Source organism: Vespula vulgaris, chromosome 24 (genome assembly GCF_905475345.1).
Source record: "Vespula vulgaris chromosome 24, iyVesVulg1.1, whole genome shotgun sequence".
Taxonomy (NCBI): domain Eukaryota; kingdom Metazoa; phylum Arthropoda; class Insecta; order Hymenoptera; family Vespidae; genus Vespula; species Vespula vulgaris.
Window position 1 is genome coordinate 1540001 of NC_066609.1, and position 25000 is coordinate 1565000.

Below are 25000 nucleotides of genomic sequence, written 5' to 3' on the forward strand. Positions count from 1 at the left end.
GAAGAGCGTCAAACATCCATCGTATTACTCATCATTATATCATATAATTCTATTATTAAGTATTAGCTAAGAAGAACGGAGACGGTCTGAAAGTTATCTAAAATCTTCGTTGAAGTAATACTAGAGTTGAAGTAAAACTCGGATTCCGGAGCGCGGAACTTCTTCAATTAGTCCGTCCAAATTCATCCCGGGCATCGTTCCAACGTCTAGCACGAATACTCGAATACTCGATGAGAGAGAACGAGAGAAAGAGAGAAAGAAAATTAGAGAGTTAACGTGAGAAAGAGAGAGAGAGAGAGAGAGGTCTTTTGTCGAGACGTTTCCAGGATACACTGACAAAACTACGATCGAGAAAATTATTCTTAAAACTCCAAATTTGATATCCATTTGAATCTAAATTTTTAACGAGAACATCCAATTTCTTATTATATAATTTTATCTATTTTTTTTCTTTTTTTTTTTTGAAATACATTTCTCTTGATAACCCATAATATTCCCCTTAATACACGAATTAACGATCCCACATTTATTCGTTCACATTCCGTACGAGATCATTGGATTAATGGTATTAATAGATATCAATGAACCGATCAATCGATCGATCGATCGATCGATCGTAATAAAAGCAAACACCGAACTTACGACGTACTTTCATTTCTCAGATCAATTATTATCCGGTCGTATAAATATATTCATTGCGGTGAAAAGCAAATAATATTGAAGGAAAGAAAAAAAGAATCGTTGTGTTATATAAGTAAATGAAAAAGAGAGACAGATAAGTAAGTAGATAGATAGATAGATAGATAGATAGATAGATAGGGTGGGTGGGTGGATAGGTGGGTAGGTCGATGTTATTCTCAGAGAGAAAGGAAAGAGAGAGCCTGTTAAACAGATTTATCGGTGATAATCAATTAGTAGTGAAAATATTGTTACAACTGTGATGTATATATAATTAAGAAAGAATGATGATGGAAGGGGAAGATTGGGTGAGGGGGTGTAAGGGGAAAAGGGTGGTGTGGGTTCATTGTGAGAGACGAGAACACAGTTCGCAACACACGAGTTAGAATCGTCAACAGGCTCTTCTATTTTCGGTTTCGTTCTCTACATCCGACATAAGAAGGAGTGTCCGTGTCTCCGACGACGACGAAGACGAAGAAGACGAAGAAGAAGAAGAAGAACGGCGAAGAGTAAGAATAAAAAGAAGAACAAGAAGAAGAAGAAGAATAAGAAGATGAAGAAGCAAAAGGCACAAGGCAAGCGACACTTCGAGCCTCTTCGTCGTGACATAACCTCGGGTTAGTGGCCTCTTCTTCTTGACACTCCTAACTCAGTCGCCTCGAATCACGTTCTGCATCGAATTGAACGACACTGTGTACATATATATATATGTATGTATGTATGTAGGTGTGTGTTTATATTTTTGTCAGTATGCACAAATGCACAGATTTATATATATATATATATATATTTTATAAAGAAGAAAAATATTTGCAAATTTAGAAAAAAAGAACTGCGTCTTGGAATTGGACTATAGATGGATTACTATATAGACACTCATATTTTTGATATACTATATAGTTCGTAAAGGAGAAAAATATTTTTTTACCTAACAAAAAAGGACTACGGAATGAGATTAGAACGTATGGAATTATGTATAAGGATTTATATATGTATAGAGATTGATACTTCGTAAAGGACACCATAATACAAGTATCTTTTTCATATGTGTTTATATATATATACTTTATAAAAGATAAATATAAAAACATTTGTATATTTTTTAACGTAATGAAAAAGGATCGCAGAATAGAATTGGACTCTATGGAAACGTTCAAAAAAATATATATATATATATAAGAAAAGATTAATATTTCATGAAGGACACCACATATACGTATATATCTATTTCGTTCAATAAAAAAAATTTCTCAACTCGTTCATTAAAGGAAAATAATTAATAGAACTTGCTGCAAAAGAGGAATCGTTCATAGAAATTTTTACATACGCACACATACGTACTTCGTCAAGGATACACATAGCAGTATGCATATATACCTACTTTGCAAAAAAAAAAAAATTTCGCAACGTCATTGAAGGATCGTGATAAAAATTGCTGCGTAGTAGGAAGTTGAATTTTGTAAAATCACTCGTAGAAATGTATATATATGTATATATACACGTACACACACATATACGTGATAAAGGACATCATAATATACATATACACACATATATATTGCTACTTCGTAAGAAATTTCTTAACGTCGTTGAAAGAAACGTAAAAAAAAAAAAAAAAAAAAAAAAAAAAAGAGAGAGAGAGAAAGAAGAAAGGATGAATTACAGAACAAGGGTAGTTAAACCCTCACAAAATCATTCTTAATAAATTTTCTTAGCCAATTAAAAATCTATTTTCTTTTTCTTTAGGCCCGATCATTTCAATTTCTTTTTCTTTTCTCTTTCTTTTTTAAATTTTTGCTCTCTTTTCCTTTCTTTTCTGCCTCCCATTTCTTTTTTCTTGTTTTCTATTTTCCTTTTTCGGATCTCGCGTCTCGATTCTCTTTCTCTTCACGGTCACGTTCGGATTACGATCTGAGTCGTGAAATCTCTTCGGGTCCCATAACTTTCGGATCTAATCAACGTCTTAAAGCGACAACAAGAGTAACGGGTGTAGGGACTATGCATCAACCTCAACAGTTATTTGTCCTCGTTAAAGTTTTTAGTTCCCACTTAACCCGAACCGAGATCAACGCTAATTTGCTACGAGATACGCTTTCTTCTTTTAGTCAAAGAGAGAGAGAGAGAGAGAGAGAAATATATATACATATATACATATATATATATATAGATAGATAGATAGATAGATAGAGAAAGACAGAGAAAGACAGACAGAGAAAGAGAGAAAGAAAAGGGAAGATCCAAGAGCGGTTTCATTCGAGTCCCGACATTTTGGAATTTAATCAGATGAGCATAAATTTGATCGGGCAACATAATAAATCGTTCTATTCCCTCTTTTTCATCGATTTAAATCTCTCTCTTTCTCTCTTTCTCTTTCTTTTTATCTATCTATCTATCTATCTATCTATCTATCTATTTATTTATTTATTTATTTATTTAATCTATCTATCTATCTATCCTTTTCTGTTTAACTTCATAGTACTAAGAAAAGATACTGACGTAATTGCATATATCAAATGTATCTTCTTCTATTTCTCTGTCTCTCTCTCTATCTTTCTCTCATTTTCTCTTTTCAATCTCATAGCTTATATATCAAGCACTACCGTAATCCTATTAGCTAATTGGTAATTAGTCTCGTTAGAATGGTATTAACGAGTCGATTACGTAAATAATACTGGCGCTACAAAAACGTCGTCGTCGTCATCGTCGTCGTCATCGTTATCATTATCATTATCGTTATCATTATCATCTTCTTCTTCTTCTTCTTCTTCTTCTTCTTCTTCTTTATTTGTTTCTTTATTTGTTACTAAATACTATCTAATGGTGGTTTGTTGAAAAAAAAGAAAAAGAAACAGTAAACGATTAAATAAATGAATTTGTCTTCTAATAAATATATGAATATATAAATACATGGATATGTATCTCAAGATAATAATAACGATGAAAAGGATTCTGAGATTCGTTAGAAAATGATTTGTCCGTTCTAATGGATGTTATAAATGGTACCGTTGTAAATTCCTTCTAAATGGCTGATATAAATCCGTATGAAAGTAATAATCGCGGATTACGAGAAAGTTATAACTTGTTATACGTTGAATAAGGATATAAAAGAGAGATAGAATTAAAGAGAGAGAGACAGAGAGAGATAGTAATCGAATTTTCTCGTTAAACATAATTATTTACAAAACTATAAAATATATATATATATACATATATATATATATGTATATGTATATAATTTTATTTCTTTTTCAATTAGATATGGCCATAATCTCTCTCTCTCTCTCTCTCTCTCTCTCTCTCTCTCTCTCTCTCTCTCTCTCTCTCTCTCTCTCTCTCTCTCTCTCTCTCTCTCTCTCTCTCTCTTACATTTATTTAATAAAAATTTAAATAAATCGAAAGAAAGCTTGACATTTATAACTTCATTTATTTCACTTTAATAATTCAATTAACAAATGAATTTATTTTCAATTATAATATCTATATATACAAAAAAAAAATAATTTCCACACGATCGTCGCAGAAAAATCTTTCAAATTCCATCATTAACATCAAAACTTTGCCATGATCTTACTCTCTTTTTCTCTCTCTCTCTCTCTCTCTCTTTCTCCCTCTTTCTCTTATCTTTATTTAAAAAAAACAATATAGGCGTTGATAATAATACCTACGAAACATTTTGAATGTCGAAATAAAGATTTTCTCGTGAAAAAAATAGTGTCCATTTGTATACAGAAAAGAATTGTTCTTTTTTTTTCTTTTTTTTTTTATTAATATCGAGATCTACGCTCGATCAGGATCGAAGATACGCGCGTGGCTCGGTTGGATACGCGTGGCCGGATATTAAAAACGTGCCGGTTGAAATCTCTTCTGAGAATGAACGAAGGTCGATCGAGAGGGTTTCGCGTATTCTCCAGGCTCCTACGTAATCGTTTAGATAGAGATACACGCGTGATCTCTGTCTGTCCTGACTCTGTTTCCGTATTCGTTTGTGTACGTATATATATATATGTATGTATTAGTTGTTTGTTTATATGTGTGTGTATATATGTAAGCTCAAGCAAGTGTATACGTTCATGTTCGTGAGAAGAAACCTCGTGCGATTTGGCACGTATTCTTTTCCTTTTCTCTTCTTCTTCTTCTTCTTCTTTTTTCTTCTGTTTCTTTTCTGTTTTTTATTTATTTATTTATTTATTATTTTTTTTTTTCGTTCTTCCCTCCTTCTTCTTTTATCTCCGTCATTTCTTTTCATCGTCTTTTTTTTTCCTTTCTCTTCTTTTCGTTCTATTTTTTTTTTGTTTTTCTCTTTATCGTATTTTTCTCCTCTTTTCTTTTCTTTCTTTCTTTTTTTTTTTGTTTTGGTTTATTTTTATTATTTTTTTTTATTTTTCTATTTTATCGCTCTCGATTGGGAGTAATTCAATTGGGAATTTGAAATAATTTTAATCTTCTCTAACGACTGGATATATATATTTGTGTTTTGTGTGTTGTGTATGTGTTTCTCTAGGAAAGTAACGATTGTAAAATTGAGAATTTATTGGATGAGTTATTCGATAAATAGTCATGGTTATTTATTTTGATATATATTTATACAGACTTGTATTTTTTAATGAAATCGTTTTTAATACGATACACGTATAGATATATGTATGTGATATAATTTTTGTTGCATATAATTGTTATATATAACTCAATATTTTGTTATATCTAAAAAAGATAATGATCTCTAATATTGCACAGTATCAATTCTAATTATTTTTTCAATCTACATAATAAAAAATTATTTTGATTGTATACGACTCAAGATTTTCTTGAATTTGGACAGAGAAAAGAGAAATGAAAAAGAGAGAAAAATCAATTACGCGGAAAATAAAGTAAAATGTATGATAGTACGACTTATCCAAGGGAAGACAAAAAAAAGAAGAAGAAAAGAAAAAAAATTGTTACAAAAGCATTTTTTGAAAAATTAATTTACGTTCGATATACGCGCTTAAAATTACATGGAATAATTTAATCGAAATTGATTGAAGAGTAAACTCGATTTGATTAAAAAATAAACACGCAAGATATCAACGAAACAAATACCATGGATATATACATATATTATAGCATTTTCGTTTGAACAAAGAGAAAAGAAGAAAAAGAAAAAGAAAGAAGAAAAAAAAAACAAAGAAAAAAAAGAGAAAAAGTCCGTACGAAAGTTTTCATTATATCTTTTTCTCTTTTTTCCTTTCTTCCATCTTTTTTTCTTTTCCTTTCTATTCTTTTTCTTTTTCCTTTTTTTCTTTTTTTTTTTCTTTTATTAACCTTATTCCCATAAAACCATTAAAGTTACGATCGGCGCAAAGGCCAGTCCCGTTGATTTTAACTTTCACACAGGATCCCTTCCCATGAAATATTTCGACATTTATCATAGCCGTATTACTTCGTATTTAACGATCCCCTATGCGCGAATCGTAACACATAAATACCTACTCACACATAAATAAATAAATAAATACATACATACCTACATAGATAGATAGATAAACAGATACATAGATAGATACATATATACATAAATACGTACATAATTGCATACATACATACATACATACATACATACATACAATAAATACATTCGTTCGTCCATAAATACATACATACGTACATACATACATATATATATGTGTGTGTACATAAATACACATATACATTTATAGTCAGGAGTATACGACTCGGTTGATACTGCGAATTTCGCATTGAAATTAGATTGCTATCAAAACCTTTGCGATTTGCCACTATTCGTTGCCGATGTAATCAGAAATTACTTGGGACTATCTCATGGAAGCAGTAGAGTTGCCATACCCGATGATAAAAAGTCTTTAATTACGGACGTATCAGTTTACACAGGCACTCTAATTGGACGAAGTTAAACCGAGCGTAGTCTCTCTCTCTCTCTCTCTCTCACTCTCTCTCTCTCTTTCTCTCTCTCTCTCTCTCTCTCTCTCTATCTCTATCTATCTCTCTTTCTATCTTTCTCTTTGCTCTTGCAGCTGGACTCGTTAAACATTATCCAGAGTAATACAATATGCAACGAATCCGATGGACCAATGGTGGAACACACCATAGAACCTCAGAGATTCAAAAGAACTGAGAGAGATATACGTAGCAATCCAGTTACCGTACTAATTATACAGGGTGGTCCAAATTAACCGCATTCGATTTCCGTATCTTCTCGCGGAATGTTAAAATTTCTGAGGGGAGGGGAGAAGAAAAAAAAGAAAGGAAAAGAAAACAAAAAGAAAGGAAAGAAAAATAAATGGACAATTTTCGTGTTTGCCATGTTTGACGAGGGATCGAAAGAACGTTTCATTTGTGTTTTTCTTCGTGTTTTTTTATCGTTAGTAGTTGTCAAGGTTCCGAAGGTGTCCCATAATTGGTTGTCCACCAATAACCGGATCCGATTTCCGTATCTTCTCGCAAAATGTTAAAATTCTCTTGAAATGGGAGCACGAGGGGATGGAAAAGGGGGAGATAAAAAAATGTTCGAAACTTTTGTTATCACTCGGTAGCAGGAACATTTATAATTCGATGTCCTCGTATGCGTATATATATATATATATATATATATTCGATTTTTTCTTTTTTTCTTATCGATTATAGTTATCAAGCAAACGTTTCAAAGTGTCCCCCCTGTTTAATATAATCGGTGGTCCACTTTAACCGGATTTGATTTTCGTAAAAATTCGATACTTTTGTGTTATCGTCTGGCACGATGTAGACTCAGAAATAACATTGAATTTATCGTCCTGGTGGTATTATGGTTATCAAGGTTTTCAAGGTGTCCCATATATTTTTCAAGACTAACCCTAATACTCTCTGCCGATAGGAATACCATATATTTCTTAACAGTTTCTAATTATCGAGAATTTCGTATCTTGAGATCGAACGATAAATCTAAGACTTTGAAATAGTTATCACCGACGATCATTAACCCGACGATCGAAAAAGAAAGAGAAAAAAAGAAAGAAAGAAAAGAAAGAAAAAAAGGAGAAAAAAAGAAAGGAAAAAGAAATAACGAATAAAAATAGAAAGAAAGAGGTCGATGTATCGTTAAGCCCCTCCCCCTACCACCCTCCACCCTCCCTCACCCCGAATATATCGATTTCTCGGTACATACCTTGATACCGTTACGAACGATCGCATGTAACTACATGGTACGGTTTATATACCTATATATACCAACACAAGATACCCGTTTCACGGGTGTTACATACATACGTTAGTATTTGTAATTCAGTGATAGGCCGATCGAACGAGAGATGAATGTCGTTTGGTTCATTAGTAATTACTGGCGGCACTTCCCCCACTTTGTCCCCCACCTACCTCTCACCCATTTATACTTAACCCACCCCACAACACCCCACCATGGAATATAATGATGGTAATGAATATTCCATGAGATTCGGAGTCTTTTAAAAGGTGTCCTTTTAAAGACCTCCTCCTCCTCATACCAGATCGACGAGTATCGAAACTTCAACAGAGAGAGAGAGAGAGAAAGAGAGACAGATAAAGAAACAGATAAAGAAAGAGATAGAGGTTTTCTCAAGATGGATTAAGGATTTCTCTTTTCTTTTTACAAGATTTCAATTTCTTCCGTTGATGTCTCCATTTCCTTCTCGATCTCGTACCTACATATATGTACACGTATCAAGAGAACATCGATCCCGAACGACATTCCTCGTCGTCGTCTTTGTATAGATCTTCAAATTCTTCGTTAACCCTTTAGCTACCTATCTGTAACTGACCGTGCAGCTTTGTATCCATTCCAACAGAAACTGCAACTCTGCTAACTGGTGTATGCAAGTAAACGTGTTCTCAGGATCGAGGTATTTCGTTATACTATAGCTAGTATGCGTTTAACCAGATCTCTCTGCAATGATCTGGTATATATATAAAGTTACATTTTCGTACCTGATTTATAATACAGGTTTGGGTAGATGGAGCAGGGTGGAGTCGATCAAAAATTTTTTAAAAGGACGAAAAATTCCTATGTAATTTTTTTTTAATCGATTTGATCTACTCTTGAAATCTGAAGGAAAAAAATAATAAGGGAAATGATTGGATTGATTGGTCTTGATTAGTAGGATTGATCGATTTTTAAAATTACCTAGGAACTTTTATTTTTTTGTCATTTTCTCGTATGTTTTTACATCTTCTTTTTACGCCTTGTATATTTTTAATTATTTTTTTATACGAACGAAAATTACCGATAGAGCGGTGCGTACGTTAAAAAGTTAAAGATTCGTTTCGTGTACATACGTCCAAATTTTCGACAAGGTTAAATTTTCTAAGAATAAATTCGTCTTGGCTATGTTCGAACATTTTTTGATGAGGCATCTGATGATCTTTTTTTGAGACTATCAACGATATCAAAAATCGTCAGGCATGTCGTTAAAAAGGACACCCCAAATCGCTAACTTCTGTTGAACGGACACCGCCACAGTTTTGCTGTGGATATTAATTTGTAATCTTAGAATAAAAAATTCACTCGATAAATATTTCTTTTCGAACGAATTTGTTAACACAATTTTTCTTTTTTTTTTTATTTAAATAATTATTTAAATAATTACGTTTTATCGATTCCTAACATATTACGATTACAAATGTCAAAATGTTGTTCCGCACAATTTTGAGATAGCCCAAATGAAAAAGAGAAATTAGAAATTCAGGATTGAATTATCGGATCGATCAAAATTTAATTTAATTTATCATTTGCAATTTAGTCGTATCCACTCGTCTGATTTTCAAAACGTCATGATATTTAAAAGATTTAAAAGACGAGTTTGCTCATCAATCAACAAAGGGTTCTGTGATGACAAGAAAATAATTTGACGGTACCGCAAAAGAAATATATTTGATATTAAATTTCAAAATGGTTCCGGAACGGACGAATGTTATGGAATGAAAAGGAAAAGAGAGGGAAAAAAATAGAAGGGTTAGAAAAGTAATAGAAAGAGAACGGATATAATAAAAGTCGAAGCGAACTGTGCGTGAAACGATGCAGGGACTCAATTAGAGCCGCTGACGTTCGTTAACAGGAGGAGGTCGTTAACTGCACTTTGCCGTGATGCACTCGCATCCGACTTGCAGCAGGTATGTGCGTTGTACATACATCTATGTATATACCTGAGTGTTCAATGTGTATATACATATATATATATATATATATATATATATATATATATACACATACACATCGAGAAAAATGTCTCGAGTTGTATATACTTAAATACGAACGATACATCTTCAAGAGTGAGAATCAGAATCTTTCTTCGAGGTAAACTTCTTTCGTACCGATTAAAAAAAAAAAAAAAAAGAAAGAAAGAAAGAAAAAACCAAAAAAGGGAAGAAAAGAAACAAAATGGCGGCACGATTCGTTCGATTGATCTCTCGTCTATGTCATATGTATAAAATGAAAAAAGAAAATTATCACAATCCTTCATACATTTGCTTTATCATCGATTTAACAGTCTCCACGAGATGTTTCATCAAGCCTCATAAATAATCATTATAGTCTTTAATAATTCTATACATTATCTTTTCCCTTTTTTTTATTGGACGAGAAGGATCTCTCCACACCTATAAATGGTATCATTGATCTTTAACGATACAGCTAAGATCGATTTACATATACATATTTTCAAACTAAATCACGTTGAATGTACCTATACAGGGTGTCTCATTTCAAACTCTCTGATCAAATATCTCATATACTATTGTTATTACGAACAAATGTTTCCAACGAAAATTGTAGATAATGACAATACGAATCGAACGAATACCCACACTCTATCATTTCATCGACATTTTATCGAGTTATGGTGATTAGAAGTTTAACAAGCCATAGAATCTCAATGATGCGATCAATATTCCTAAGTAAACATTGAATTCAATCGATCGATTGAATTCAATAGATTGCTTTAATCTATTTCTCTTTTCTTTTCACCTTATTTTCCTTATTTATTTTTAATTTATTATTTATTTCATACATGTACGAAATTTGTATATCGTTGAAAAGTACGACGTCGTTGAAATCCGTCGTAAAGAAGATTATTTCGATTACGGAGTTACGTGTAAACTTCAAGATGCGATAACTCGAAAAGATGTCGATGGAAAGGTACATTGTTGGTACTCGTTGGATTCGTAACGAAATTATCTACAACTTTTGTTGAAAACATTTTTTAATAAAACCGATGGGATTGGAGATTTTTAATGATATTGTTTAAAATGAGACGCCCTGTATAATAATATTAACATACAACCATAAAACGAAGTAGGCTATTGTAATTTATCGCACGCTCGACACATTAATCTTAAATATATATATATATATATATATATATATATATATATATATATATATATATACACACATTTATATATATATATATATATATGTATTTATCATGCTCGTTAATACGCGGTATGCCGAAAGAGGGAAGAGTGAGGGCTAGGGGGTTGGAGAGAGAAGGGATGAGGAGACATCGAACTGGATTTCTTCGTTTCTCTTGTTCCTTTCGTATCGTCTTAAGAAGAGGAACTCATTTACCTCGATTATAATGATCGAAGAGTGGATGAATATAGATTGATGATGATCTATATACCTATATATGTACACATATATATATATATATATATATATATATATGTATGTATATATGTATATAAGATCATATCAGAAAGCTTATGCAGCTTTCAGAAACGATGTCACCGTTTACCAACTTCGTAGAAAAGTAACTGTGCTCGTACTTGATCGGCCATCTTGGTTCTTCTCTATCTTTTTCGTTTCCTTTTATTTTTTTCTTCGTTTTCTTTTTTTCTTTTTTTTTTTTTTTTACTTTTTTCTCTCATTATCTTTCTTTTCCTTCGTTTTTTTTTCTTTCTTTCTTTCTTTCTTTCTCTCATTCTTTTTTTTATTTCTTTCTTCCTCCTCCTCCTCCTCCTCCTTCTCCTCCCACCTCCCTCCCCTACTTTGAGCTCGGTCCGATAGGGAAATTACTCTAGGAATTAATTAACAGTTCGATCGAACGATCGATCAAAGAGAAAATCGGAGTTCAATATATTTTCTATGTGCGTATAACGTGAAAGCTGTGTCGTTTTAAAGAGAAAGAGAGAGGGGGGGGGTGAAAGAGGGAGAAATAGATAGACGCGTTACACGGCTGTTCTAATGGATAACTTATGCGTTCTATTTTATACTCTTGATGTAGGATCAGAAATGTAGGAAGTAGTAAAGGAAAATTGTATTCGTACTTATCTTTTTTCTTTTCGTTTTTTTTTCTTTCTTTTTTTTTTTTTTGACGTGGGTCACGTGACGGGACATAGTAGTTAAATGTATATATGTATGTATATATATATATTTATATCATAAGTATAATTATATTGATAATTCGTATTATATGAAATTGTATAATATGTGAGGTTATCGTTGTAAAATGTATTATCATAAATATAATGTATATATTCAAATATACTTTCGATATATATATATTATAAATATGCATGCACGTATAAGTATATATAGATAATTTTATCGATAAAAATAATAATAATGATATTTATGATACCAGGTTTGAACGAAACGTCCCTACGGAAACTTGCAATTCTGCATGATCTCAAAGAAAAGAACGAAAAGAAAGAAAAAGGAAAAAAGATCACAAAAATGTCGAGAAAAAAAATTAATCTGGAAAAAAATCTCTTCGAAAGGAGTTTACTAATTGATTTTTAAAATTACCCTTGAAAGTATCCGAGGTGTTTCGGACTAAAGTACCAAACCATGTATTATATCATAAATACATACACACATACATGTATATATATATATATATATATATATATATATATATATATAGAAAAAAACACATACACATATATACATTTATAAGTATACTATAAAAAAAATATTCTTTTATCACATATACATATACATACACACACACATACACACATATATACTTCTTTCGACTACACATAAAGCTTATCATAAAATCTCTATAAAGCCGTGAACAGGAATCGCGTAACTTGATTTCAATAAGACATGCAATCATGGTGCCCTCCTCCCTTTAGAAATCGTGCCGCACCGATTAGCGGGCATCCCTTTCTTCTTTTAGGATCGGTTGGTACTCTTGGTACTCTCTTCTTCAGAGTAATATGGATATCTCTCTCTCTCTTTTTCTTTCTCTTACTCTCCCTCTCTCTCTCTCTCTCTCTCTCTCTCTTGATCGTAATAATACCTTCGGTGGAGATCCTATCATCATCGATTTTCCAACCAGATGGTAGGGATAACTAACAACAGCAGCCTGGATTCTACCTTGGCAAAGCACGATTATTTCTACCTAATTGTGCTTAGAACAGCTTGTTATCTATCTCTCTCTCTCTCTCTTTCTCTCTTTTACTATCTATCTATCCATCTCTCTCTCTCTCTCTTTTTCTCTTTCTGTCTTTCTTTATCATCGTAAAAAAAAAGAGAAAGATAGGTACTTGGCTTTAAACGTACCGCTGAGTTTTACTACCTCTCTCTCTCTCTCTCTCTCTCTTTCTCTCTCTCTCTCTCTCTCTCTCTCTCACGTACACACGCATATAAATACATACGCATACTAACGCTTTAACTTTCATTCTCTCTCTTCGTCTATAACAAGGGCGATTTCTCATTGTAAGCACGCGCGTTATCTTGCCATCCGCCATTTTTACGGAGCTTCTTCTTTTAATGGTCTCCACTTAAGCTCGATTCAAAAAAAGAGAGAAAGAGAGAGAAAGAGAGAAAGAAAGAGAGAGAGAGAGAGAGTATTCCTTCCTGGAGAATGTAACATCGTATTACGACACCGAGTTAACGATTCTTCTTTCTTCTCTTCTTCTTCTTATTTTTCTTTTTCTTCTTCTTCTTCTTCTTCTTCTTATTCTTCTACTTCTCATTCTTATTCTTCTTATTCCTATCCTTCTTATTCCTCTTATTCTTATTCTTCTTTAACTACTCCGATCGCGTTACTTTCGCGATATGGGACTACCTCGTTCAAGGTCATCCTTTACCACGCTAACAACTGCCCCATCAAATAAGACTTCTCGACAATACTAAATATCAATTCCTTCGAAGGACTCTCTTGAGTCTACTGCTGTATAGGGTGAACTAAAAGTTACTACATTGAAAGCTAAAAAGGTCCTAGATCGTGGGAACAAAAAGTTTATTAACCGATCAAAATTTTATATAATCGAAAGTTACTAGATTAGGAAATAGATAAATACTTATTGGGCGGGTCAAAGGTCAGGATTTATCCAAACAGGTACAAAAGCTACTAGACGATTGTGATCGAAATTACAAGAAAAAAAAAGAAAAGATCAATCGGCGAAAAGTCTGATCTCGATTTAAGAGAAAAAAAAAAACGAAAAACAAAAAAAAAGAGAGAAATAAAAACACCTCGAGACTTTTTGCCTCCATTCAAATCCACCCCCTGTGCACCGAATTACAATTAATCAAATTGTCAATAAAATAAAATCTTGTTTAATCTGATTAAATTGTTTTCATTGATGAGATCTTATACTATTACTGATCGTATTACTATACTGAAATATCGTTTTCAATATATACGTCTAGTTTCTTTCGATAATTCAAATAATCGATACTAAATTGTATTGAAAAAAAATGTTGAACGCAACAGTGTCACCTAACAGTAATAAAAAAGAGAGAGAGAGAGATTTTGAATTAATATCTTCGAACGATGTCGTTCGTCTCGCTCGAAGATCTATGGATCTTCTTCTTAACGGAGATAAAGGAGTCGAGATATTTTGCGAGTGTAAAAAAAAAGGAGAAAAAAAAGATGGACACAAGACGATCCTTTGCACAAGGATTTTTCTTTTCATTTTCTTTTTTTTTTACATGTTTTCTTTTTTTTTTTTTTCTTTCTCTCTTTTACTAACAAAATTTATTTACCGCGAAAGAGACTATAACAGGGCGAGAGACCAATAACATTGATCATCTCGAAAATATCTGCGTTCCTTTTCTTTGCTTTTTCTTTTTTTTTTCAAAAGCTACGAAGAAACAACTTTGTTAACAAAAATCGTACGATACGGTGAATACTAAGAGAGAAAAATGGAAAGGAACTATAATATAAGAGTATTATAATTTTTTCTTTTTTTTATTGTCCGTAAGTAGATCTAGTGTAAAGGACATATGCGAGTGTACTACGATTTTTTTTTTACACGGAATCATGTCCTTTATTGCGGCCGATCGATCGTCGCTCGATGTTCGGTGTTCTCTATAAAAAAAAAATAAATAAATAAAGAAAATAAAGAAAAGAAAGAGAAAGAAAAAAGAAAAAGGATTAAAAAGAAATATATAGGTTGAGTAAGTTATTACAGTTTAGAAGATATTTTGATAGAAATAGATAATAATTACTAGGAAAACAACGTAGTATACCATGTACACGTGTGACCAATTGTAAAACTGTAGTAAGGTTAATGTTAAATAGTAATGGTAAGAGATTTTATGGTTTCTTAGGTTTCCTAGCACCATTATTTCGCGCTTTCATACAGATAATAATGGTGTAAGGTAAGGGCAGAGTAAAAGTACCGGAATAAACGCAATGTAAGCGCGGAATAATGGTGTAAGCTAAATGCGGAATAAATGGTTTAAGCTAACCGCGGGATAATGATGTAAAGTAACTGCGGAATAATGATGTAAAGTAAATGCGAAATAATGATGTTAAAGGTTAAATCAAATTTCTATACAAAGTTAGGCCATACGTTATATATTTAAAAAGATATTTAAGATGATCAAAATTATTACCACTGTGTATGTATATATATGTATGTATATATATATATGTATACATATATATATATACACGTGTAATATATTATGGGGGACCTCATAATTTCGATGGTACCTATATGGTAAATCTGATACCTCATCTTTTTTTCTTTATTATTGTTGTTACTCTTTTCTTTCTTTTTTAAATTTTGTTTCGTTTCGCTTGATTTTGCTTCGTTCGTTTCCTTTTTTATTATCTTTTTCTCTACCTTTCTGTCTCTCGTACATAGTATGTATACACACGCACACATACAATATATATATATATATATATATATATATACTCTTTATCTTTTTGCAGCTATTTTTCAAAGGACTTCGGTGTCGAGAGGTCAACTGAGGATCCAGGGTGTTGCGACTTGCCTTTACCTCTGCATGGATTCCTGCGGTCTGCTTTATGGCTCGGTAAGTGAAGCCGTCCATTGAAAAAGTTGCTCTTTAACTTGGCGACAAGAAAAATTCACCGATCATGGTCTGTTCCACCAACAGTCTACTATTTATCAACATTCCTCATGAGGGAAAATAGTTTGCCACGCGACCTGTATATCTCTCTTTCTTCCTCTCTCTCCCTATGTTTTTCTATGTTTTTCTATCCAACCATATCCAGATATACGTGTATTTTATCGCCGTTTCGAAAACAACTTACATACAATGTATTGAAAGAATTACTCGGTTAACCTTAAACTCTCACAATGAATGGAGTTGTCCCAAGGTCTACTACCGCAATTCCAATGTTATACACCTGTGTCTACTGTTATTGACTGGTCTTAGAAAAAAAAAAAAAAAAAAAGGAAAGACAATTTTTAAATTCGTCCAAAACAAAAAAAAGAAAGAAAGAAACGTTCCATCGACGCGAATGTTAATCGTATTGATTGCTTGCAAATGGGATACAAATTTTCGTTATTTTTATTTCTTACTCTTTATTTTTTTGTCCTTATTTTCGTTTCTTTAGGCTCCTTCACAGTTGCGGAATACGTTTCAATTATAATACAGAACGATTATCATAATATACATACAACAATTATAAATCGAATTAACCCTGCTAATCCTGGATTCTATACTCGTACTATCGTTTGGACTTCAAATAATAATTCTCGTATCAAATACGCTAGCTCCTCTCGATACAGTAATCGATAACGATTACGAAATACCATTAATATGGAAAGAAAAAGAAAAAAAAAAAAAAACGAAGAAAACGAATTAATAAAGTCGCGACTGCTTCGATCTTTATTATTTTTTTCTTCATTCTTCATTCTTCTTTCTACCTCTCTTTTATCCTCTCTAAATTTATTTCTCTCGAATTGTATTATTATTTTTCCTCTCTTTTTTCAAAGATTCAAAGAAAGAATCGTATTCCATTTTTGAAAATAAAAGAATAAAAAATATTTTACATTTGTTAAGCCGCAAGTCGTTTCAAAGAAATCACTCGAAGAAAAGAGTCTCTCTCTCTCTCTCTCTCTCTCTCTCTCTCTCTCTCTCTCTCTCTCTCTCTCTCTCTCTCTCTCTCTCTCTCTCTTTCACTCACTGGATAGAGTTGTAAAGTGGAATACACGTTCAATGGTAAGATCATCCTCCGTTTCGTTTATGGAAAAGGATGGAGTGTCTTGGATCTGCATGTACAGTTTCTCTTCGTTCAACTTGTGTAACCTCCCTCACACTCTTTTCTCCTTTACTCGACCCATCCCTTTAACTCCCTAACTCCCCCTGTTTCCCTCCATCCCATCCTCTTACTCTCTATACCTCTCTGGAACCTCACCAATCCTACTTCGCATTTGAAACTCTCGCTGTCTCTACTCTCTGTCCTTCCTCCTGCTCCTCCTCTTCCTCCTCCTCCTCCTCCACCTCCTCCTCCTCCACCTCCTCTTCTTCTTCTTCCTCTTTTTTTTTCCTATCCCAACTCTTCTTCGCTTCCTTTATGGTATTCGAAGGAACTTGGTTACTTTTTTCGGAACGACTGCTCCATTATTCATACAATTAAGCATCCTTCGCCTCAAATATCGCGATTCTGCCTCTTCCTACGGCTATATATATATATATATATATATATATATATATATATATATATATGTATATGTATGTATGTATGTATGTATGTATGTATGTATGTATGTATGTATGTATGTATGTATGTATGTATGTATGTATGTATGTATGTATGTATGTATGTATGTATGTATGTATGTATGTATGTATGTATGTATGTATGTATGTATGTATGTATGTATGTATGTATGTATGTATGTATGTATGTATGTATGTATGTATGGATGGATAGGTGTATGTATGTATATCTCTTTCTGTTTTCTATTTCTCTCTTTTGGTCTTAAAAAAAGATTACATGGATCCCATCAATAAAATCGAATATCTACCGGTGTCGATATTTATGGAGACGAATGTGGAAGACAATCGGATGATCGATAAAATTGGATGGCCAATAAAAAACCAACTTCGTATATATGTGTATATGTGTGTAAATTATATTATACGAAAAATTTGTAATATCGTTTATATTATATTTATATATGTAATTATGTGTATATATATATATATATGCATATATGATTTATATTTTCATTAATATTTATACGTTATTTATATATAGTTATAATATAAATAATACTACAAATTTTTCACGCGATATATGCAATTCATTTTTTCAAACATACAATTAAAATTATTGTTGCTACGGGGTAATTAATTTTTCATTACGAACGATGTATAAAAATTATTATATATATTAAATGAAAGATTTTTGATATAGACGGGTATAAAAGAATTACTTAATACAAACTTTATAAAAATATAATTATATGTATAGATTATATAATAATTTCGTCTTAAAAATACGTACGTACGTATACACGTATATATAATGAAATAGGTAACCCTGACACCAATTGATTAGTATTTGATAATGAGGAATTTGAAATCGGGTTAGATGATCCCTAACAAGCCTGATGATATGATCTTTTAAAAGAGAGATGGCAGGCGCTTTGAAGGTGTTAAAAGATATCGATTCATCTCCCTTTCATCGTGATCTGTCAAGAGTCGGATGGTGACATGGTCTCGTTTGATATTTATCTCCTTTTAAAGTATATACATACACACACACACATACACACGTAATTAAAAAAAAAATATATATAATTTATATAATACAAATATATTAACTACATTATACAGATATATATAACTATATGATATTATTATAAATAACCTTATAAATTTCATGTAAATAATTAAATTAATATCGATATACTCTATAATTAACATTAACATAATTACAATTATCGGATCAGGTATTAAATCAATATTTAAAAAGAAAGAAAAAAAACAAATATATTAATAATTTTCAAATATATAATAATAACGAATGAATATCTATATTATACGTGATAAAATGATATCAAGTTTGTTAAATACATAAATAATATACTGAACGTACATCCAACTATACAAGAACTACATATACTCACATATCTATATAATTCCATGATTCCATTACCGCGTTACGGAATATACTAGTTATAAATCATATGTCATGAACGATATATTCCCAATAACATTTATTATTAATTCCAAGACGTCGAAAGAAAACATAAAAACGAACTAAAGAAATATATAAATAAATAAATAAATAAATAATACGTATCGAAACATTCGACTTTATCAGAAAGAGAGAAGAAGAGAGAGAGAGAGAGAGAGAGAGAGAAAGAAAGAAACTTCGTAGAAAATTATTATCATCATCATCATCATTATCATCATCATCATTATTATTATTATTATTATTATAATTATTTGACGATAAATTATAATAAACATTCGATCAGACTCTCTCTCTCTCTCTCTCTCTCTTTCTCTTTTTCTCTACGTTTGAGAACCGTCATCATTAATAAGAAAAACAGTGAGAAAGAGAGAGAAAGAAAGAAAGAGAGAAGGAGAAAGAAAGCTAGATAAAGAGAGAGATAAAGATAGAGACAGAATGAAATATACATGCAAAAAGAAAAAGATAGATAAACGATAATAAAAGAAGCATATAAGATAAAAAGTAGATGAGGTTGGGGTTGCCTGAGACTTAGATGAGTTGGTAGGGAGGAGATGAGGTGGTCAAGTGATGAGAGGGGTGGTGGGGTGGGGAGAGGATGTAAAGAGAGAGGAGGAAAGTAACATGGAATGCGAAGAACTCGGCGGTCGATCGGTTTGCAAGACTCGAATAGGTACTACTATACATATTTATGTATATATGTATGTATATCTATAAAGGTATGTATAAAGGTATGTATGTATCTATATAGACGTACAGTAGCGAGAAAGCGAACGGTCTGATTATCTGCCTTACGATAGATGCAAATGGAGCACTTACACTCGAACGGAAGTCCTCCGGTTAGGTATTACGTTATATCGAGAATAGATCCGAAGGTCGTTCGAATGCCATGAGCGTCGTCCCTGTAGCAACACATACATACATATATACGTACGTACGTGAATATATACATATATGTGTATATATATGTTCTCTATCTCTATCTCTATCTCTGTCTTTGACTGTCTATCTGTCTGTTTGTGTGTATGTGTGTGTGTGTGTATTATTTTTGTGCTTTTTCATTGGCTTTTTCCTATCCCCACCATAACAATCCACCTCAGTCCATCGCTCTTCTTTTTTCTTTTTTTTTTCCTATTTTACTTTCTTCTCTTCGTTCTTAACAGGTTCGAAGTAAGAGATGTAAAAATATGTGAATGTGTGTATGTTTTATATATGTGTGTGTGTGTGTGTGTGTGTGTGTGTGTGTATATAGTATGTATGTATATCTTCTTGACGACATGATCTTATTTCATGGTATTGATCGTAACGCGTGCCCGATCAATATATTGATCGATCGTTCGATCGATCGATCGAGCGAACGAGTAAACGATCGTTCGTACCCAATCTAACGTCTAAGTCGATTTTAATGATTTTTTAATAATCCATATTAATGGATGAGTTTCGAGAAAAATTAAAAAAGCAAAAAACAAAGAAAAAGAAGGAAAAGGAAAAAACGTTTTAATCCCATCGATAACTTTCCATACAGTTTACTTCTTTTTTCTTTTTTTTTTTTTTTTGATGTATGATATACGTACATACACACACATCTGCATACATTTATCATCTTTTTTTTTTGTCTATTAATCGATAAACGGGATTATTTCTTGCGGCCTACTCTTTATTTATTTATTTTATTTTTCATTTTTTTTTTGTTTTTCGTTCGTTCTATCTTTTCCATTTGATTCTTTTTTTCTTTCTTATATTTTTTTCTTTTTCTTTTTTTGTTTACCCGAACACGATTATAAATCTCAAACGAGTTACAAGTGGCTCAAGCTAGTTTCCTTTATATATACGAGTTTCTCTCTAAAAGAGAGAGAGAGAGAGTGAGAGTGTGAGTGTGAGAAAGAGAGAAAGAAAGAGAGAAAGAGAGAGAGAGAGAGTTAATTGAAAGTTAGCATCGATGCGCGTGGGCTTAGCAGATAAAGTTGATTAAGTCGTCGTAAGCGATCTTGAAATCTTATTACGGTAGGATTTGTTGTGCTCGTGTTATAATAGTTCAAACTTGCTCCAACTTCTGACTCGTACTCTTCTATATATATATATATATATATATATATATATATATATATATATATCTATGTATGTATATATATATATATATATGTTTGTATGTATTTGTGTGTATGTTTGGAAGAGAGAGAAAGAGTGACGTGTTAGTTGGAATTTAACTAGACGTGATTTCAAAATTCATGCTAGTTTAGTCGGACTTGTTAATCTTAGTAGGACAAAATTAACTATTACTACTACTATTACTATGACAACGGTTGCTGCTATTATATTATCGTAGTTCTGAAAAAAAAAGAATTAAATTAATAAACATCGATAGTTATTTAATATTATAGGATATTTTATAGAAATCGATACTTTTTTTGTATATATAAAAATCGATACTAATTTGTGATAATTCGTGAGAATTATTTACTTATTTATTTATTTATTTATCTTTTTTTTTCGTGTGTAATTTAATTTCTCGAGATTTAATTTATATCAAATATCTTTCAAATTTTACTTTTAGCTATCAGAATTATTGGACACTATATAACGGTAATAATACAAATAAATAATTAGATGAATAATATAATTATACTTGTACAGCATTATGCATATACGATGATTAAATTTATTGTCAACGGTATCTATAAAAAAAAAAAAAAAGAAAAAACAAAGAAAAAAACTTTCATTCACTTTTTGTAATACTATTACAAAGTGTCCTATAAAAATTCATAGTATGTGTACACAAGAATCAATACAAATTTTATTGTTTATACATATATATAATATAAAAATAATATATATAGAATATAAAAAAAATATATATAACATAAATAAAACATTCCTTAGTAATCCCGGATTTTCTCGTGGGAAAAAGAAGAAAATTTCCATAAAAGAATAACAAAAAGAAAAAAGAAAGAGATCTCCGACAAAAAAAAAAAAAAAAAAAAGAAGAAGAAGAAGAAAAAGAAGAGAAAAGAAAAAAGGAAAAATAAAAGTCGTTCGAATCAGTTTCGGACGGAGAGAGAAAGAACGTGTTCGAATTCGGGCCAATTGGACTTTCAACGACAACGTTTTCGTTCTAAAGAAGATCTCATTGGCTAGCTTAAAAATAACAGAGAGCAACCTGGTCTCCTCGTCTTCTTGTTAGCTGTTACGTTCACGTAAATCAGTTTCCATGGAAGCTCACCCGAAAAAGAAACGGGAATCCGTTGGAGCCTGTCTCTACCAAAAGATAAGATCTCATCTTCTATCTTTTTCTCTCATTCACAGACACATACACACACACACACACACAGACACATACACATAAACTGATACTCTCTTTCACACAGAGTTGAGAAAAAGAGACAGTAAGTCTCTTTCCTCAGCGACTTTTCGCCAAAGGATAGGAAAGAAGCGCGTTGGACCAGCTAATTATCTTAAATACTTAATTTGTACTCGGGTAGGAAAAGGATTCGAAAGATATTTCTTTAACCAACCCACCTTACCCCACCCAAATGGACTCAAATCTCTTCTCTTTCTCTCTCTCTCTCTCTCTCTTTTTTTTATCTATATTTTTTTCTTTATTTCTTTTCTTTATTTTTTTCTTTCTTTCTACTCTCTCGGCTTCATCAAAGAACGATCGCCCAGATAGTTAGTTAAGTTGAATTTGAAATCGCATCGGTTGGATAACCGGTAAAGCCTTAAACGGGACCAATCGGATTAGATAAACTGGTCCCCAGCTTGCCCTTTTAATTACACCTACATAGCACGAGAATTATTCATGCGACTAACTTTTTTCCGACTTCCTGTTTCTTCTTTCTTTCTTTCTTTCTTTCTTTCTTTCTTTCTTTCTTTCTGTTTTTTCCGTTTTTTTTTCTTTTTTTTTTTTTCTTTTTTTGGTTTCTGTTTTCTGTTTTGTTTCTGCTTGCTTGCTTGGTTTCTTTCTTTTTTTTTTCTTTTTTTTTTTCGAAGATCACGTAAAACGTAACCTATCTGATATCTCGACGAGAGACGATATTATTCTTTATATTTTTGGAGAAAATAAAAACGAAAATTTATAGCTATGTTAAATAATGAAAATAATGGGCTTCGTGTAACGTATTATGTTTTGATCGTCTTAGATGAAACCGGAGAATCACTGTACGTGTCGAATATTCTATTATATCTTCTGAAAGTAAAAATATATATATATGTATGTATGTGTGTATATTTCGTTTACAAAAGATTATAATTTATAAAAAAGAAATTAATTTAAAAAAAAAACATTGTGACATATGATTGATAGAAAATTATACAAAATAGAATATAATGATATTAATGTACGAGATATGAAGATCACTGTATATATAATATTATCTATTATCTTACAACAAAAAAGAAAGAAAGAAAGAAAAATAAATAGAATTAACAGAATGTAAACGAAATTAACTCTGACAATGAGTCAAGAAATTTAGAAACTTTGGGACCACTGCATTTGAAACTTGAGAACCACTGTAACCGTTCAAATGCTCTCTATCTCTTTGAAATAAAACGAAATAAAAAAAATATATATACACACGTGTATATAAAACAAAACAAAAAAGAGACACGGATTCTGAATGAGGAATTCGATCACTTTGTCAAAAACATGAGAACCACTGTATCTGTCAAATTCGATAGATTTGATAGAAAAATTAGTAGCATTAAATGGTATCCTTTTAGATAACCTTGAAACGATCGTGTTAATTCGCATGTCACACGCGTGTTGTCTTTAATGTCTTTCTTCTTTTATTCTTTTTTTCCTACCTCAAGAAGAAAAAAATAACATACATACGTACAAACATACATGCACATATACATGTATACATACATACATATATACCTAGCATACATATTTATATATAACAAATATATAAAATACATATCTATATAACATATATATAATATATACATACATACATATGATACATAGATACATACATATATATATATATGTGTGTGTGTGTGTGTGTGTGTGTGTGTGTGTGTGTGTATGTGTATATATATATAGAAAGAGAAAGTGAAAGTCGAAGAAGTGGAACTCTAAGGATGGTCAAACAACATGTGCAGTTAAATCCACCCACTCGATCGATAAATAGACCTGGTTACGACGGTGTCCCTTGATGATCCGTGATTTCCCTGAGACCCTGAGTGCCCTGAGTTTATCGCGAGAAGGAAGTAGACGTATATAAATTAAAGAACTTCGAGATAGGGAAACGTTGTTTAACAAGGTTAGCCGGCACTGATCGGACGAACGAACGAACGAACGAACGAATGAACGAACGAACGAAGAAGGAAGAAACTTTTAGCCATGCTCGAAGACGACAACAACGACTTTCGATTCTCCACGTATGTCTACATAGGTACCCAATAAAACGAGATGCCTCGAATAAATATCAAAGGATACGCGATAAAGCTCGACGACTACTCGAGCGACGTAGCGACGTGCGATAATCAGTGCGGAGAGAGAACATAACAAAAAGATTATTGAGTGGGTGAGGGGAGAGGATAGAAGGGGGATGAGATGATGGTTGGGGTCGAACAGCCAATTGAGAAAGAGAAGGAGAGGTACCAGAGAGAAACGATATATCGCTTTCTAACTTTTGCGATGAACTTCGACGACGATCCTTTCGATCTATTTGATCGTTCGTTTTTGTTTTATTTTATTATTTTCTTTTTTTTTTTTTTTGTTTTTCCTTTTTTCGAGAATTTCTTTCAGAGATCTGATAAGTCTTAATCGGTAATTTATCGACGAGATCGTGTTGGTAAAAAAAATGTTTTCTTAGATTAGAAGAACGTAACTATTCTCGATCGTGGATCGAAGAAGAAGAAGAAAGGAAAAAAAATTAATTAGAGCCTGAAAAGAGAGAGAGAGAGAAAGTGATAATTGATTTACAAAAAAGAAA

At 31.9% G+C, this 25000-nt stretch overlaps 1 protein-coding gene across 13 annotated transcripts in view; it reads left to right on the forward strand.

Moving 5' to 3' along the window:
- The window catches only part of LOC127072145 (general transcriptional corepressor trfA), a 230038-nt gene that overhangs the window by 185609 nt on the left and 19429 nt on the right, over positions 1-25000 (forward strand). For 11 of the 13 annotated variants that reach the window (XM_051012359.1, XM_051012356.1, XM_051012365.1 and 8 more), the window contains one exon: positions 15819-15922. In XM_051012359.1, the coding sequence (XP_050868316.1) occupies positions 15819-15922 (104 nt within the window). Of the gene's footprint in view, positions 1-1041; positions 1296-15818; positions 15923-21941; positions 23291-25000 lie in introns of those variants that run through there. The other 2 variants (XM_051012369.1, XM_051012367.1) reach the window with 2 other exon arrangements.